At 39.6% G+C, this 14,617-nt stretch overlaps 1 protein-coding gene across 1 annotated transcript in view; it reads left to right on the top strand.

Moving 5' to 3' along the window:
- Positions 1–14,617, top strand: part of RFX4 (regulatory factor X4) — a 104,259-nt gene that overhangs the window by 45,465 nt on the left and 44,177 nt on the right. Inside the window, exons 6-11 of the mRNA XM_067558991.1 lie at positions 3,763–3,976; positions 4,862–4,939; positions 7,482–7,645; positions 10,381–10,481; positions 11,908–11,966; positions 14,131–14,275. Of these exons, the coding sequence (XP_067415092.1) occupies positions 3,763–3,976; positions 4,862–4,939; positions 7,482–7,645; positions 10,381–10,481; positions 11,908–11,966; positions 14,131–14,275 (761 nt within the window). The remainder of the gene's footprint in view (positions 1–3,762; positions 3,977–4,861; positions 4,940–7,481; positions 7,646–10,380; positions 10,482–11,907; positions 11,967–14,130; positions 14,276–14,617) is intronic.

A 14,617-nucleotide genomic window follows, 5' to 3' on the forward strand; every position in this document is an offset into this window, starting at 1 on the left:
GCTGGAAATAGTAATTCACTTGTGTTATAACTGGGACACCCAAACCTGGCCCATTTGAGGGAGCCATATTGGCAATTTACCAGGAGCCCAGTTCCACATTTAATTTGCATAAACAGAAATAGATGGCAATTACACTCCTGCTTAATGCAGAGGTATGGACATATTTTCACATTAAAGTTGGTTGTAGCCACCGTCCTGCTGTAGATGAGCAGCATTTGGCCAATAAATTTGACCACTCCAGTCAATATTGCCTTCCAGATGGGGTGCCTTCAGGAATAGCATCAAATAGAACAGGCCAACTCATTACATAGTTATGGGGCTGCATTTGCAGCTATTTGTGATTATTTTAATATTCACAGGACCATGCTTGGTGATGTGAGAGTGCCAGTAAGATATTTGGTGGCCGTGTGCCATCTCACTGAATTGTCCAATAAGATTCCCATCCTGTTCAAACTTGACCTGGGTTGTTGCTAACATCTGACCTTAGCCATCTTTTAAAATAAGGAAAAGCTGGCAAAATAAACAACAAAATAATAAAAGGAATCTACAGGGTTTTAGGCAATCAGCATTGAAACAAATGCATGTCCACATAGGGAGTTCATGATTGCTATGGAGCTGGATGTCTCAAAATTTCACAGCCACAGGACGGGTAGAATTCAGTTCTTTCAGTTCTACGTCTCTTTTAGCTGTTAGCAGTGTCAGGACTATAGCACCCCAATGACTAGTTTCTGATTTTATCAATTAAGGGTGAAGGTATACATACACAGGCACACACTACAGTCCATTACAATAAACACCTTCTTTGCCAAACACAACACCTCTTTCACTTTTATTTTAAAAAAATATCCAATTATATTCAAATTAAATGTTACGTAGTGAAATTACTCAAGAACTATAAAATAACATTTGTCTCCCTCAACTGGGCTAACCAATTGCTCCACTCCCCACCTATTGCCAAAGGTGACTCCAGCCATATGAATGGTTAAGCTTATCCAGCATCACACTGCTCTGCCTTCAGTCTTTTTATAGTGAAAAGTAAGGTTAGGAAGTTCAGAGCTACAATGTCACAATGCTTCTGGGCATCAGCTGAGCAGCTTTCTTCTTTGCAACAGGGCTTATTACCCTAAGAACACAGCTGTGGTCTATCTCACAGAGCTTAAAAACAGGTTCACAACAGTGAGCCATGAGAAGGCAGCTATACATGAAAGCTGATTTCTTTCTGTATAGTACTGTAGCTTGAAACTCTTCAATTATATACACAAGGGTTTACTTTTCCCAATGGAAACTACATGGTGTGCAGGGAATTTTATTTCTTTTACTGAAGGAGTGCTGCAGGTAGTCAGGCCATGAAAGGAAACTCATTCCATTCCACTGTAAAAATGTTTGTGTGTGGTTGGCATTTTATTCTGTTAAAGCTCAAACTTTCATATGCTGGCCGCTGGCTTAACTCTTTTCGACAGCAACTTATAGGAAAAGTTAGAAAAGAATGTTTGCAGAGTGCGCTTATAAGGATTTGCCCTTTGGAGCAGTAATCCTAATAAATTAATTTTGAATATTGCCATTTCTTTGATTTTGAGGCTATTTGAAAAACCTCTTGTGTCATGTATTGCTAAGAGAAATGTGCCAGGAATGAAATAATACAAAATAAAATGCTATCTAATTCTCGATGCTTTTGTTCAGGTTTTGATTTTGAAACAGGTGTAGCTGAGATCAAATTGAGCTGCTGTGAATTGCTGAATTTATTAGAGGGAAAGGCCTCTCATATGATGCACCTACATTTTCACCTATAGTGATTGCACCTACAGTAATTCAGCAATTAAATTAACTGTGCTAGATTGTGATCTCCTTATTCATGTTGAATAGTACTTACTCCGTGAACAGTCCTAATGGAGTCAACGAGGTTACTTTTGGCATAAAGTGCTACCCAACAGAAGTAAAAGAATTAGAATCTAGCCCTAAAGGAACAATTTAGTGATAGAACATAGGGAGTGAGATTCTGTGTTGCACTTCTAAGGCACTGCAGAAAACTTGCAAAGCAGGGGAAATGGGGTCAAAGGAAGCTTTAAATCCATCCTTGTGCCCTCCTCAGACAGTGCTGTGGCACTGTCTAGGCTATGACAGCCTCCCAGGGATGCTCGGAATCTCTGCGATGCTGACGGCTGTAGCCTTGCCCCCAACACGCCCCACTCCCACCTCTGGCATGCCCCTCAAATCAGGGGTTACTAGGAGGATGTCAGAAGACAGTCTTATGGTTGTCTTCCACAGTGCTTGTGCTGGGGGAAATTCTCCCCCAGCCTAAACCAGAGCTGTTAGAGCCCCTGTAGGTTTCTACAGGCCTTTTACTCAGCATAAAGGGACTAGAGCAGGTGAGAGGATCTCACTTATGATGTAGCAAATGGAGCACGTGAATGTGTGCAGCCGGTGGTAGCTGAGCAGGAGCACAAGACTGTCATCTTAAACATGTAGCAGGGTTAAGACTAGAGCTGGTCAGGAATTTTCTGACGCATGTTTCATCGGGAAAATGCTGATTTGTCAGACCCAAACTGTTTTGCAGAAATGTCTCAGGTTCAATGATCTTTACTTAAATCCCAAGCAGAGTTCTGGTGGATCCCTGCCTGGTTTCCTGGTGGGCTGCTGGGGAACACGGGTTTCCAGGCTAGCTCTGGGGCAGCCCCACTGTGCGGATTCCTCTGGGGCCAGGGATCCAGGGCTTCTAGACCCCCTTGGCCAGCTGGCCACACAGGGACCCAGGACTTTCCGTGGGTGGAGCTGCCCCAGAGCCGCAGATCCTGGGAGTCCTGGCTGTGGCTGAGTGAAGTTGACGTGATTCTTGTCAATTTACCTGCTGCTATAGAGGCCGCACATGGTGTTTCCAAAACTTTTTTTCCCCCAAGAATTTCCAGTTCCCAGGAAACTTCAAACAATTTGGTTTCCGTTTCAATTGGAATGAAGCCAAACTTCTAACTGGCAAATTTCCCTTGAACCAGAAATCCTGAAATTCAGCCAGCTGTAGTTAGGACTATTCTGGTAGTCTACAGTCCTGTGTGGAATCTGGGGCTGGTCCTAAACCCTTAAAGGGAACTAGGGAATGCAGAGCAGGGTTTTCAAAAGTGCTGAAGTGGTTTAGAAGCATAAATTCCATTGAAAGTCAATTGGGCTTGTGCATGGGGTCACTTCAGTGCTTTTGAAAATGCCGCTCAGAGTACGTAATGTTGTTTTCAAGTGAGCCCCTTTTGGTTGACCAATGGGGCATCACTCCAGAAGCCACACCCCAGAAGATGATAAAAGACTTTTGCTCCCCAGAGTCCAACCAGCACTCAGCGGCCTGAGAATCAGGCAGTTGGAAATATAGCAGTGCGGCGAGTCCTGTTGTTCTGACTCTATGTCTCTGCCACTAGCTAAGCAAAATGATCAGCCGCATAGCTCTAGTGCAAGTGCTTAGACAACAAGTAGCTTTAAGCTACAGCTGAGGCTTTTAAGAAAGCACAAACAAAAAGTTGCAATCCAGTATTTCCCTGCCCTATCACAGAACCATCTTTACTTTCCCTGATTAGAGCTATTTTTACCAGCAGGATTGATATTTGGAAACTCGATACCTTACAATTTCACTCTGCCATTAAATCGGCACTTGTGCACTAAATGTAGACTGGCACAAATCGTTCTGCAAGAGAAATCACCAACAATTGCATGTTTTCTCTTCCCCTCAGTATTTTTACGCTGTATGAATAGACTGATTATAAAATGTGTATTTTCATGTATCAGGTACCATTACTATGGCATTGCAGTGAAAGAGAGCTCTCAGTATTATGATGTGATGTATTCTAAGAAAGGAGCAGCCTGGGTCAATGAAACAGGAAAAAAAGAAGTAACTAAACAGACAGTGGCGTATTCACCACGATCCAAACTTGGAACATTGCTGCCAGAGTTTCCAAATGTCAAAGATCTAAATCTGCCAGCCAGTCTGCCAGAGGAGAAGGTAATGCTTTTGAAATATTCCTTTAGCTTGCCTCGCTTTTTTCCTGTTGATGAAAGGTTGATCTAAAATACAAGGATCTTAAATAACAGTGAGTTTAATAATGCTTTGGCTTTATTTATGAGGGACTTAATTGCTCCATGTGCTAGTAACACATATTTTTCTCCCACTTAAATGTCTGACAAAAAATCTACTGTAAATTTTATTCAACATTTCCAAGTCCAGTGTAAACTCCTCATTCTGTAGGCACAGTGTATACAGTAAGAAAGGTTTAACAAAGGATACCTATTTATGTCACCAATTGTGATATTCTAGGTTTTGGTAATCGAGTATACCACCTACAAAGGCTGAACTTCCTTGTTTGCAAACTGAAAGAAATATACTAACACTTTCCTGACAAAAGAGTGTATTTACTACATTTCTTTCACATAGGCTGGAAAGTGAAAAAATCCTTTATGTGCACATGGCAAAGCATCTTGACTCTTGATTGATCTTCTACTATTCATGTGTGTAGCATATATGTAAACTGAACAAAAGAAATATGATTCTATGTATCCTAATTTAAGGGCTATGTTCTTTCTGTTGATCTCATCAAGACTTTTTTGTTCATTTTATACTTGCAGAATCCCCATCAAGGAATCCTCTGTATGGCTCAAAAGGGAGAATTTAGCTTTAAAACTTACATTCTTCCCAATAATAATATAACTGAACTCATCACTTCAGCTGATTTTAGTATTTTTTGCAATTATATATGGAGGGAAAATCCCACGTTCCTTTTTGTACCATGTATTTTGATAATAGTTTTTAAAGCAGAAGGTTTTTTTTATTTGATTTGATTTTTTGTAAAGTAAAATGAATCTTTCATGTATCTTTCCTTTTCTTTCTCAGGTTTCTACCTTTATTATGATGTACAGAACTCACTGTCAGAGGATACTAGACACTGTAATAAGAGCCAACTTTGATGAGGTATGCTAAGAACTGTAGTCTAATAACATTTAATGTATCCAGGATTCTTGGAGCATATTTTAAATGTGATATTTCAAGTTATAGATTTTTCTGCCACATGATATTTTTGTGAATGATGGAGGATACTTGCACTAGTATATATGTGGTGCTTTATACATAGGAGCCTACTTAAATTGCAGGAAAATCACACATTTTTCGTGGGTTGGTCATGGTATAAATAGCAAATTTGCATGAAATTTGCTATTTATGCCATGAACAACCCACGGAAAATGTGTGATTTCTCCACAGCATTTCTCAAACTGGGGAATCCTGACCCAAAAGGAGATTACGAGCCTGTTTGTGGGGGTGGGACGGTCATGGTAATTGCCACCCTTATATCTGTGCTGCTTTCAGACCTGGGCAGCCAGAGAGTACATCTGCAGTGCTGCTGGCGGTGGTGCTGCGTTCACTCCTGGGCTCCCAGCCAGCAGCCACCACTCTCCGCTTTGCCTTCAGAGCTGGGCAACTGGAGACCAGATTTCATGAAGGAATCGAGATTTCATAGTCCGTGATGTGATTTTCATGTCCATGAATTTGGTAGACCCCTATTTAACATTATTGTTAATAATAATTCTTATTTATACCATCACATAAGTTAGAGATAATTTAGTAGATTTTGTCTATCTAATGTACCCCTTCTCCAATGTAGGATTGATCCCTACATGTACTCTTTAGTATGCCAATGTTGTACGACTCAAGAAATGTCTTCCATCACTTCCCTAAGGAGATCTTTATACATGAACAGATATCAATCTTAGGAAATTTTTCTCAGTGTTCAATGTACATTTACCTTTGCTCAGTTATAGCCCTGTGCTGCTAGTACTTCCTGTTGATTGCTTGAGTATCTGTTAGGAATGGGCATATTTTGGATACAAGATTCAGATTGATTCATTGCAGCCAGTTTGAGGCGTTGCATTGTTTTGACTTGCTTCGTTATATAAACTACCCCCACAAATTTGCAACCTATTTCTGTTGGTTTGGGAACTTTCTGGGCATGCATGTACATAGCCTTTGTTATAGTTCGAGAACTGCAAACTCCCAAAATTGCTGATGTGTAAAGAAGTTTTCAATTGCATATGGAGAAAGTATTTAGTTAAGGGAAATAAGTCTGAATATACAGAGACTGGGATTTGCAAAGGAGCCAAAAGGAGTCAAGACACCCAACTCCTATTGAAAGTCAGTGGGAGCTGGGCACCTATTTGTGTCGGCCCCTTTGAAGATTCTAGCCAGAGTGGTGGCAGAATTCCCTGTGCCTCTCTCTCATGCTGTATTCCCCACACTTTTCCAGTTTCAAGCTGAGGCTCTTTAAATGATCATATCCAGCCTAGATATTTTCCTTTACCAGAGTAAAATAGGAACTGTCTCCCATTTTAATATTTTCCATTAGTAGCTTCCTTGTTAACAATCACTCATCTTCAAATGGGGATCAAGGCCATTTCTAATGAGAGTAAAACTGACATACAGTTTATATAAGGCAAATACCCCCTATTCTAGTTCCATTGACTTCAGTAACACTGAATAAGTATATTTATAGGAGTGTTTGTAGGATCAGTTCCAGAATAGTTCCTCAGTCAAAAGATGGTATATTTGGTTGGGAAATATGATAGTTTTTCAGCACCTCTGGTGGCTGAGGGTTTGACTAACAGAAAAAACCCCAAAGTTGTACATATAAAGACAGAAATAGGGAGAGAAAACTATAACATTTTACAGGCCTGATTTGCCACTGTTTTGCACCTTGTGTAGTCATTTACATCAGTGCAAAGTGGGTTTAAAATGCTGTAAAATTAGAATACTAGTGTTTTGACTGCTCTAGGGCTCATCAAATATATTTCCATGGCAAATGGCTTTTTTTCCTAAATGAAAATTTTCACAGAAAATTTCTGTTTTGACTGAAATTCCCACTTTTTACTAAAAACTGCTTTCCCCTCCTCCCCCGTTTCTCTCCCTTCCCCTCCTTCCTTTTCTAGTAGAAACATTTTCTGTTTCCAGTTTTTCAAATAAATAGAACATTTCTTTAAAAAAACAAACAAACATGTTTGGTTCCTTTCAAAAATTGTCATGGAAAATACTTCCCATCTTTGAACCAACTCTAGCCCCCTCCTTGCCTTCACTTTGCACATGTTTAAATCACGACACATGGTGCAAGATATGGAAAATCGGGCTCTGTATGTGGAAGTCAAAAGAGCTGCCCTCACGGTCCATGATGATAGAGAATAAAAATTGTGTGGCATGCATGGAATTCTTGCAGTCTGTTAACACAAAAGCGTTCCTTAAATTGATCTTCCCATTGGCATGTCTCTTTATCCTCCTGTGCGTTTATCTTATCATGTACCATATTTGTTGAAGTTACAATGTAAGCCTGTCCAAATAGGGACTTTGTGATGTGACTTTTGTGCAGCGCCATGTACGATTATGGTGCCATATCAGTAATATGGAATTAGATCATTTTAAGAAAAAAATCATATTTGTCAAGTATAATTTGTGTGTGTGTGTGTAATTATAGGTTCAAAGTTTTCTTCTGCACTTTTGGCAAGGGATGCCGCCTCACATGCTTCCTGTATTGGGTTCTTCCACTGTAGTAAATATAGTTGGGGTTTGTGATTCAATATTGTACAAAGCTATTTCTGGAGTTTTGATGCCAACAGTACTGCAAGCATTGCCTGACAGGTTAGTATGTTCTGCAGTATTGACAGTTTTTGTTTGAATTGTTTTTGTTAAGTATGTGGATTTATTTTCTACTGGTGCAGTTCTTAATAAGCATAATTTCCCCTATATATTTCCTGTCTCCTGAATGCAAGTCAGAATAAATTTAGATGAGTTTAAACAGAGATGGGATCCTAAAGAAATGTCTAGCAGCAAATAGATTGTCATATTGCAGCTGGCATATGCATGAATGCTGGCCAAAAATCAATAGGAAGTAGAATGCCTTCATTATGCCTTCTTTGAAAACTTTCAGAAAGGCTGCTCTGTCACTTCTCCAGGACTGAGAGCACAATATTCTGTGCTCTGGCTCCAAGTGATACTAGTATGATCTACCTGCTTAGGCACAAATGCATACGCCACTGCAGAAATCCAAGCATTAGTCTCAGTCACCGTTTCTGACTCAAATTATTTTTTCACTTACCGGGAATAGAATGCATGTGGGGGCTGGGCATAAGGCTGACCTCTGAGAGAGCATGGGTGCATTTAAATACTATAGTGTGCAGGATAGATATGTGCCCATTTTGCAGTCATTTTCTTCACGTGATCCAGAAGTTGGCCCACACAGCTTATTTCTGCTGAGCAGGAAAGATACATAGCCTTTCCAAACTAGTGTTAGAACTAAATTCTCCTTTCCGACCTACACGGCAGTTCTTGTCTGCTCTCTTCCTACATGGAACTCGTTTGTGCCCATGAAGTTTTGCTTACATAGAAAGAGCAGGGTTAGGGTCAACAATTCACTGCAAAAAAAGTTTTATTCAACCAGTATATGTAGCTCCTTTTTCTCTTTGTGTGTTATCTGAGAACAGACTTAGATTTTTATGAATATGTTCAATATCATTTGACAAAATTCAGCACAAGATTTGCGAAGACACAATGTGTTGAGGCTACTGCTATGCATGCTCATTGTTTGCACTGTACATTTGGTCATCTACATTTTGTTGTAGCTCTAATTACAGCAAAGGTTTTCTGGCTTTTGTTCTGCTTATTTAAACCAGAGTGCAGTGTTCGGATTGTATGGTTTGTTAAGTAGATGGAAAGTATCTGTCTGCAACCAGGAACAGGGTACAAGCATGGATTTCTTTGGTAAATCTTGTAAGTTTTTGCAGACTTCACTTCCCCCTCCTCCTCCCTCCCCAAAATCTATTTCATTGAAAGGATTAAATTGCATAGCAGTCCTTTTTTCAAGCTGCTTAGTTCTTTCATAGCAAATAAGGAGAGACTTGAGTGTGAATATAGACTTTTGTAATGCATATAAAGAGCCAGATTGTGGCTATTAAGCAATGGCCCACACTGGAGGGAATGCAGAAGGGTCTCTCAGCAATGGAAGCCCCTGGAGGAATTCTTGCTGACTCAGCTGGAATTCCTCCAGGGGCTCGCTGGAAACAAATGTTGCAGTGCCAACAAAGCTAACCTTTCAGTGGGTGCTTCAAGCACTCCCATCCATGCCCAGCCCTTTAAGATAGCGAGTGTGGAGGAAGGCAGGACTGTGTCCATGTCCTCCTCAACACATCCCTTCCTGCCCCCTGTGTAAGTAGCTAGTATCCATCGGAAACAGTGGCTGTGCACCTCACCCAATGAGTTGAGCCCAGTCTCTGCACAGGGGCTCCACAAGAAGTGGAAAAGCTTCTTTGTGTCCCTTTCCCTTTCCCCTTTGTGTACTCATGCAGGGCTGGGCACAATAGAGCCCAACCCTAATCTTGGATCTATAGTTCCTTAAAGTGATGTGACTGAGACTAGGACATGATTTTTTTTAAGTGACATTTGCATAGGTGGAGGCTGATTTTTTTTTTATTTCCAAGCTGAAAACACCAAACACAATTATAAGCTTAGTGAGTAGGTAGGCTATCTTTAAAGTTGATTTGAATGAGGAAGATGAATCGGAAACAATTCCTGAACTCAACGTATTTTGGGTATTTTTCCTTTTGCTCCAGACATTTTCAGATATTTTCTACGCTGTCCAAGTCCTTGATCCTGCAGGTGACTCTGTGTGCTCAATGGGACTGCATACGGGTATAGATGCTGCCCAGACAGTCACTTGCATGATCAGGATTCAGATCTGACACAGATTAAGAACTGAGTTCCCAAAATGTAGTCATTTAAGAAATAGGACTATTTCTTCGCCATTCCAAACTTCTAAAGGTCTGATATTTTTATGCAGCTTTCCATATTCAGTCCTGTTTAAACTATTCACTAAAAAGCCTTGTTACTGGGCTGCCAGTGGGCTCTATTGATTATGGTGGGGCGAATTCTGCTCAGAATTATACCAGTGTAAATGTGGAGTAACTCCACTGACTTTAACAGAGTTTCTCCATGTATACACTAATGTAACTGAGAATCGAATCTGGCCCACAGTCACTCCATCCTCCTAAAGCTGTGTCAAATTTATGTTATGGCACAATTTTTAAATGTGAACAACCAGTGAGACTTCCAGATCCCAGATGTGGCTGTTCAAATTGGCCACTAAGCACATGTATTCCTATATTATGAACCTTAATGCAATTTCAAATCCCAAATGGGGGATCTAAATGTATTGTTAAGATGCCCATGTTTGAATATTATGTCCATAGGTATCTTTTTTATAAATTGTCTGTAACTAAAAATGATATGCTGGGGGAGAAATCCTGATTTTACATGTTTCCCAGCACTGCAGTATAAACTGCAGAGTATATGTTTACTGAAGTAGTGATTTCTCTTTTCAGCTTGACTCAGGTGATCCGAAAGTTTGCAAAACAGCTGGATGAGTGGTTAAAAGTAGCTCTCCATGACCTGCCAGAAAACCTCCGAAATATCAAATTTGAATGTATGTACTGAGCAGTCTCTCTTTTTTGTTTTGATCGGAGAAGAATGTGTTATTTAAGCAGTTACAAATTAATTAGAAGCTAGGAAAATGTTCTATTAGACATGAAAAAAATCAGCATCACAGATCTTTCATTCACCAATAATCTCCACTCACTCATGAGAACTAATTTCCTTTATATGTAATATGACACTGCTCTAAGACCAGTTGTCTTTTCTTTTTTGTGGACTCTGATAAGAAATTAATTTGTTGACAGTAAGCAAGCATTAGGCATGATATTAGGCAAAGCAAATTATTAAACAAACCTATAGACTTACACAATTTGAATACAGCTTGAGGCCCTGACTCACAGAAGTGCCAGAGTTAAATATGAAGGGGATCAAATTACCCTATCACCACAGGAAAGGGCACTATGCCTTTTCAGACCTGCTTTGTAGATGCCTGCAGTGCACATCACCTATTGATAAAGCCTGCTTTATTTCGCAGCTCTCAATTCTTTGCTTTGCATGAGCAGTAAATTCCACATCAGAAGTTTAAAAAAAAAAACTAATTTAGGAGAAGGATTAACTACTGATCAGCATGGAAAATTAGTATATTTTTCAGAGAGTACTCAGAGACATAAATTAGAATAATCCACTGGATATTTTCAATCATTTACTTAGTTATCCAAAAATCATGGAAGATGTGTCTTGAGAATACTTTTGTCAGTTCTTTGTCATTTCAAAACTATTGAGAATCCACAACAGTGAAATCTATTCTGCTCATATAAATATTGGGATAATGGACGTTTTAATAAATCCTAAAACATACTTTTTAACTATCTCCATGGACAATGTAGATTTCTGTAGATTATTTGCTTTGATCTGCAGATCTTTAGGGATTATAACATGAGAGTCAACTTGAGAACACATTGGCATTTACTTGTACTTGATGCGTGGCTATCCTTCAAATGGTTACTTTCTACTGGGCATAATATTTACTATTGTTTGTGCAGTCCCACTGAAGGAAAGGAAGTACTGGTGGCAGAAAGCTATCAGCTGGTAGTGTTTACAGGATTGGGAGCATAGATTTCAGATGCTGTTTACATAATAAATATTTACAGCCCAAGTTACAAGTATGGATACCTTAATTAGTTTCCCAAATCCCTTTTTGGGACACTCAAACCATCATTTACAGATATAATTAGTCCTTTTATGTACTTGTAACTACTGATTTGAGCAGCCAAGTGTAAGATTTGGATGTCCTATTCAGAAGTCTGTCTTTGAAAACTGGGCCGTTAATATGAACCATACATAAGTCACAAATGTATGTCATAACAAAGAAAGGAAATTCAGTGTATTGAATTGAGGCTAGTTTTAACAAGGTATTTTTAAATTCAAGTTTCTTTATTTGGCATATTACATAAATGTGTAATTCTCCTTTCCTGCAGTGTCCAGAAGGTTTTCACAAATTCTCCGGCGGCAGACCTCATTAAATCATCTCTGCCAGGTAGATATTTCTAAGTTACCCATTCCTGCTAAATTAATTCTATGCTGCTTTTGCTGACTTTTGTAACAGTTTGCTAAATCTGCAGATTGGATATTGCACAAGGAGGAACTCTCTTGCAGATCACAATGGAATAAGTGGCTTTAGTAGTTTTGTCTCTAATATTTATGATGATCTTCTATAGATAAGCTACAAACCATCTACAAACCATTCAAGATTGAGTTAAATGCTTTGTTAGGTAGTGGGCCTGATCCTGCATTCCCTATGCACCCAAAACTCCCAGTGATTTCTATGTAACAAATTCAGGATGTGATCCTAGAATAGGTTTCAGATCCAGTTCAACCCATTGAAACCAGTGGGAGACTTTCCATTGATTTCATTGGGCTTTGGATCAGGCCATTTACGAGGGAAGCAATTTATCCATATTCCAGATAGAAAACACTATACCCTGTTGTGACATTAAACCTCATGTGAAAATAAAATGAAAATAGATATTCATGTATTGTGGTTACATACTTCAGTTTAAAACGAAGTGTTCTCAAATCCTGAGCTCTTGACTCATTTTTTTAACCCAGGCTTATTCTGGCAGAAGTTTTGCCTGGATAAAAACTGATTAAGCACTTCAAGATTTGGCCTGTTATGCAGACTTACGACCTTGAAAAAGATGCTGTGATAGCCATACATGATGGATTGTATTTCTTCCATAAAATGAACCTGAAAACTAGTAGCTGCATACACAAATAGAACTATATCAACAGGTGTATTTCATCTGTCTTTTTTTCTTTAACATAGGACCCTCTCTATTAGTTTTCTTTGTTTATCATTTTGTGAGGCTGGCTTGACTATATTTTTCTGTATTTTTGGCTTTTGGCAATGGATTATTTTCTCTTTGGGGTTTTGCAATGGTTTATGTATCAAGACTTGTTTGGCATGCCAGGCCATACTTCAGTAGAAGTCATTTTATAAATAAAATGATCATTATGATTTATTATGTTCTTATAGTTGTGAATGTTATATATCCCCGAGCTTCATGGTATTCCATTGTTTTATTGATAAAAATCCACCTTGCAGGTGGAACATACAATTTCTGTGAATTTATTTTTCACTGACTCAGTTACACAAGAACTGTGCAAAATTCACAGGGCCAGATTTTCTGATAGTATAAATAGGAGCATCTCCCTTGACTCCAGTGGAGTTTCACCCATTGACACCGGCAGAGGGTTTGTCCGACAGTGCAGGGTTTGAGGGGCTACATTTGAGAAGTGTATCTAATGCCCCAGATTAACCACTACAGCAGAAATACTCACAGGGTTGGAGGTTTGAGGGAAGGAAATCTCAGTGAGGATCCTTTGTGGAGTTCTTCCTCCTTTAATTAGTTTGTGAGGGCAGGTTTGTTACCCTACAGCATGAGCTGTGGGGTTTACCCACAAACCTGGTAGGTCCCCAAGAATCTGCATAGATCTAGGAGGATCTGTAGAAGATCAAAGCCATTCACATAGAGACTTCAAGGTTCTCCACCAGCTCTGTCTCCTCAGCAGTTCCCTAAACCAGTCACTCTGTGGTGGCGCCCAGCGGAGACTCTTTGGAAAAGATAACACAGCCCTAGTCTGGATTGTCTTCTCTGATTAATTTACCCAAAGCTGATGTGTGACCCCAGTCCAGGACCACCAACAATTGCCTCAACCTATCCCTTCCCTTTATGCAGGGAGGCCTCTGCCTCATCCAGAGGATGAGCGGTGGTGGTGTGGAAGCAGGTGAGCCCCCTTTTAATGTGGCAGGGGGAAGAAGCACACACAGAGGGTTTCCTCCCTACATAGATCAAGGGGGAGGATCTTGGCCAATGTGCTTTTGTTCCTGGACTGAAGTGGACCAAGCACAGCAGCACAAACAGTATAGAATTAATGGTCTACGTAGAGAGCAGTTTGATTAGAAACACCTGTCGAGATTTGTAATTTGTGGAAACCGAATACACACTGAGCAGAGTTGGCAAAAATGGCTGCAGAGTTCTCTACAACTACTGGGGCCTGTAACTTCCAGAAAGGATCAAGAGGTTCATGGGGTTTGAGAATCAACTTAGCGAGACTCACTAAGGGAGCGTAAAAGGGGATAAAGCCTATTTTTAACCTAATAAACCATGAACTAATGAGTAGAATGGATTGGATTATAGGCATCAAGAACGGTGATCCACAGTGCAGACATTACATTTCAAATGCTGGAGGACTGGAGGAATGTGGATCTGAACAGCATTACCAAACAAACTCTCTATACCATGGAGGACTCGCGTGAGGAGCACAGAAAGCTCATCATACAATGTAAGAATAAAACCCTCAGATATACTACAAGGAACCCCGAACTGTGTTTCCTGTTGAATACAAAACACTAATAATAATAATAATTAATAATGTTCAATTTTATAATTGCTTTACAATCAATCAATTTAATAATTGAGATATTGTAACAATGTAGTAGCACATCAATACTGGTTACTGCTCACTTGCTGCGAAGATAAATACCGAGACATTTATCAAAAGGAAAGGTGAGACAAAATCAAGATGTTCTACTTTGAGACGTGGATATGGACAATGTTCTATTTAAAAGATTATTTCTAGTCTTCCTACTGACTGATGTAGATCATTTTATATGATAGAGTTGTT

This window comes from Emydura macquarii, unplaced genomic scaffold, assembly GCF_026122565.2.
Source record: "Emydura macquarii macquarii isolate MOO-44397 ecotype Brisbane River unplaced genomic scaffold, CSIRO-AGI_Emac_v2 contig_2205, whole genome shotgun sequence".
In the NCBI taxonomy this organism is placed as follows: Eukaryota; Metazoa; Chordata; order Testudines; family Chelidae; genus Emydura; species Emydura macquarii.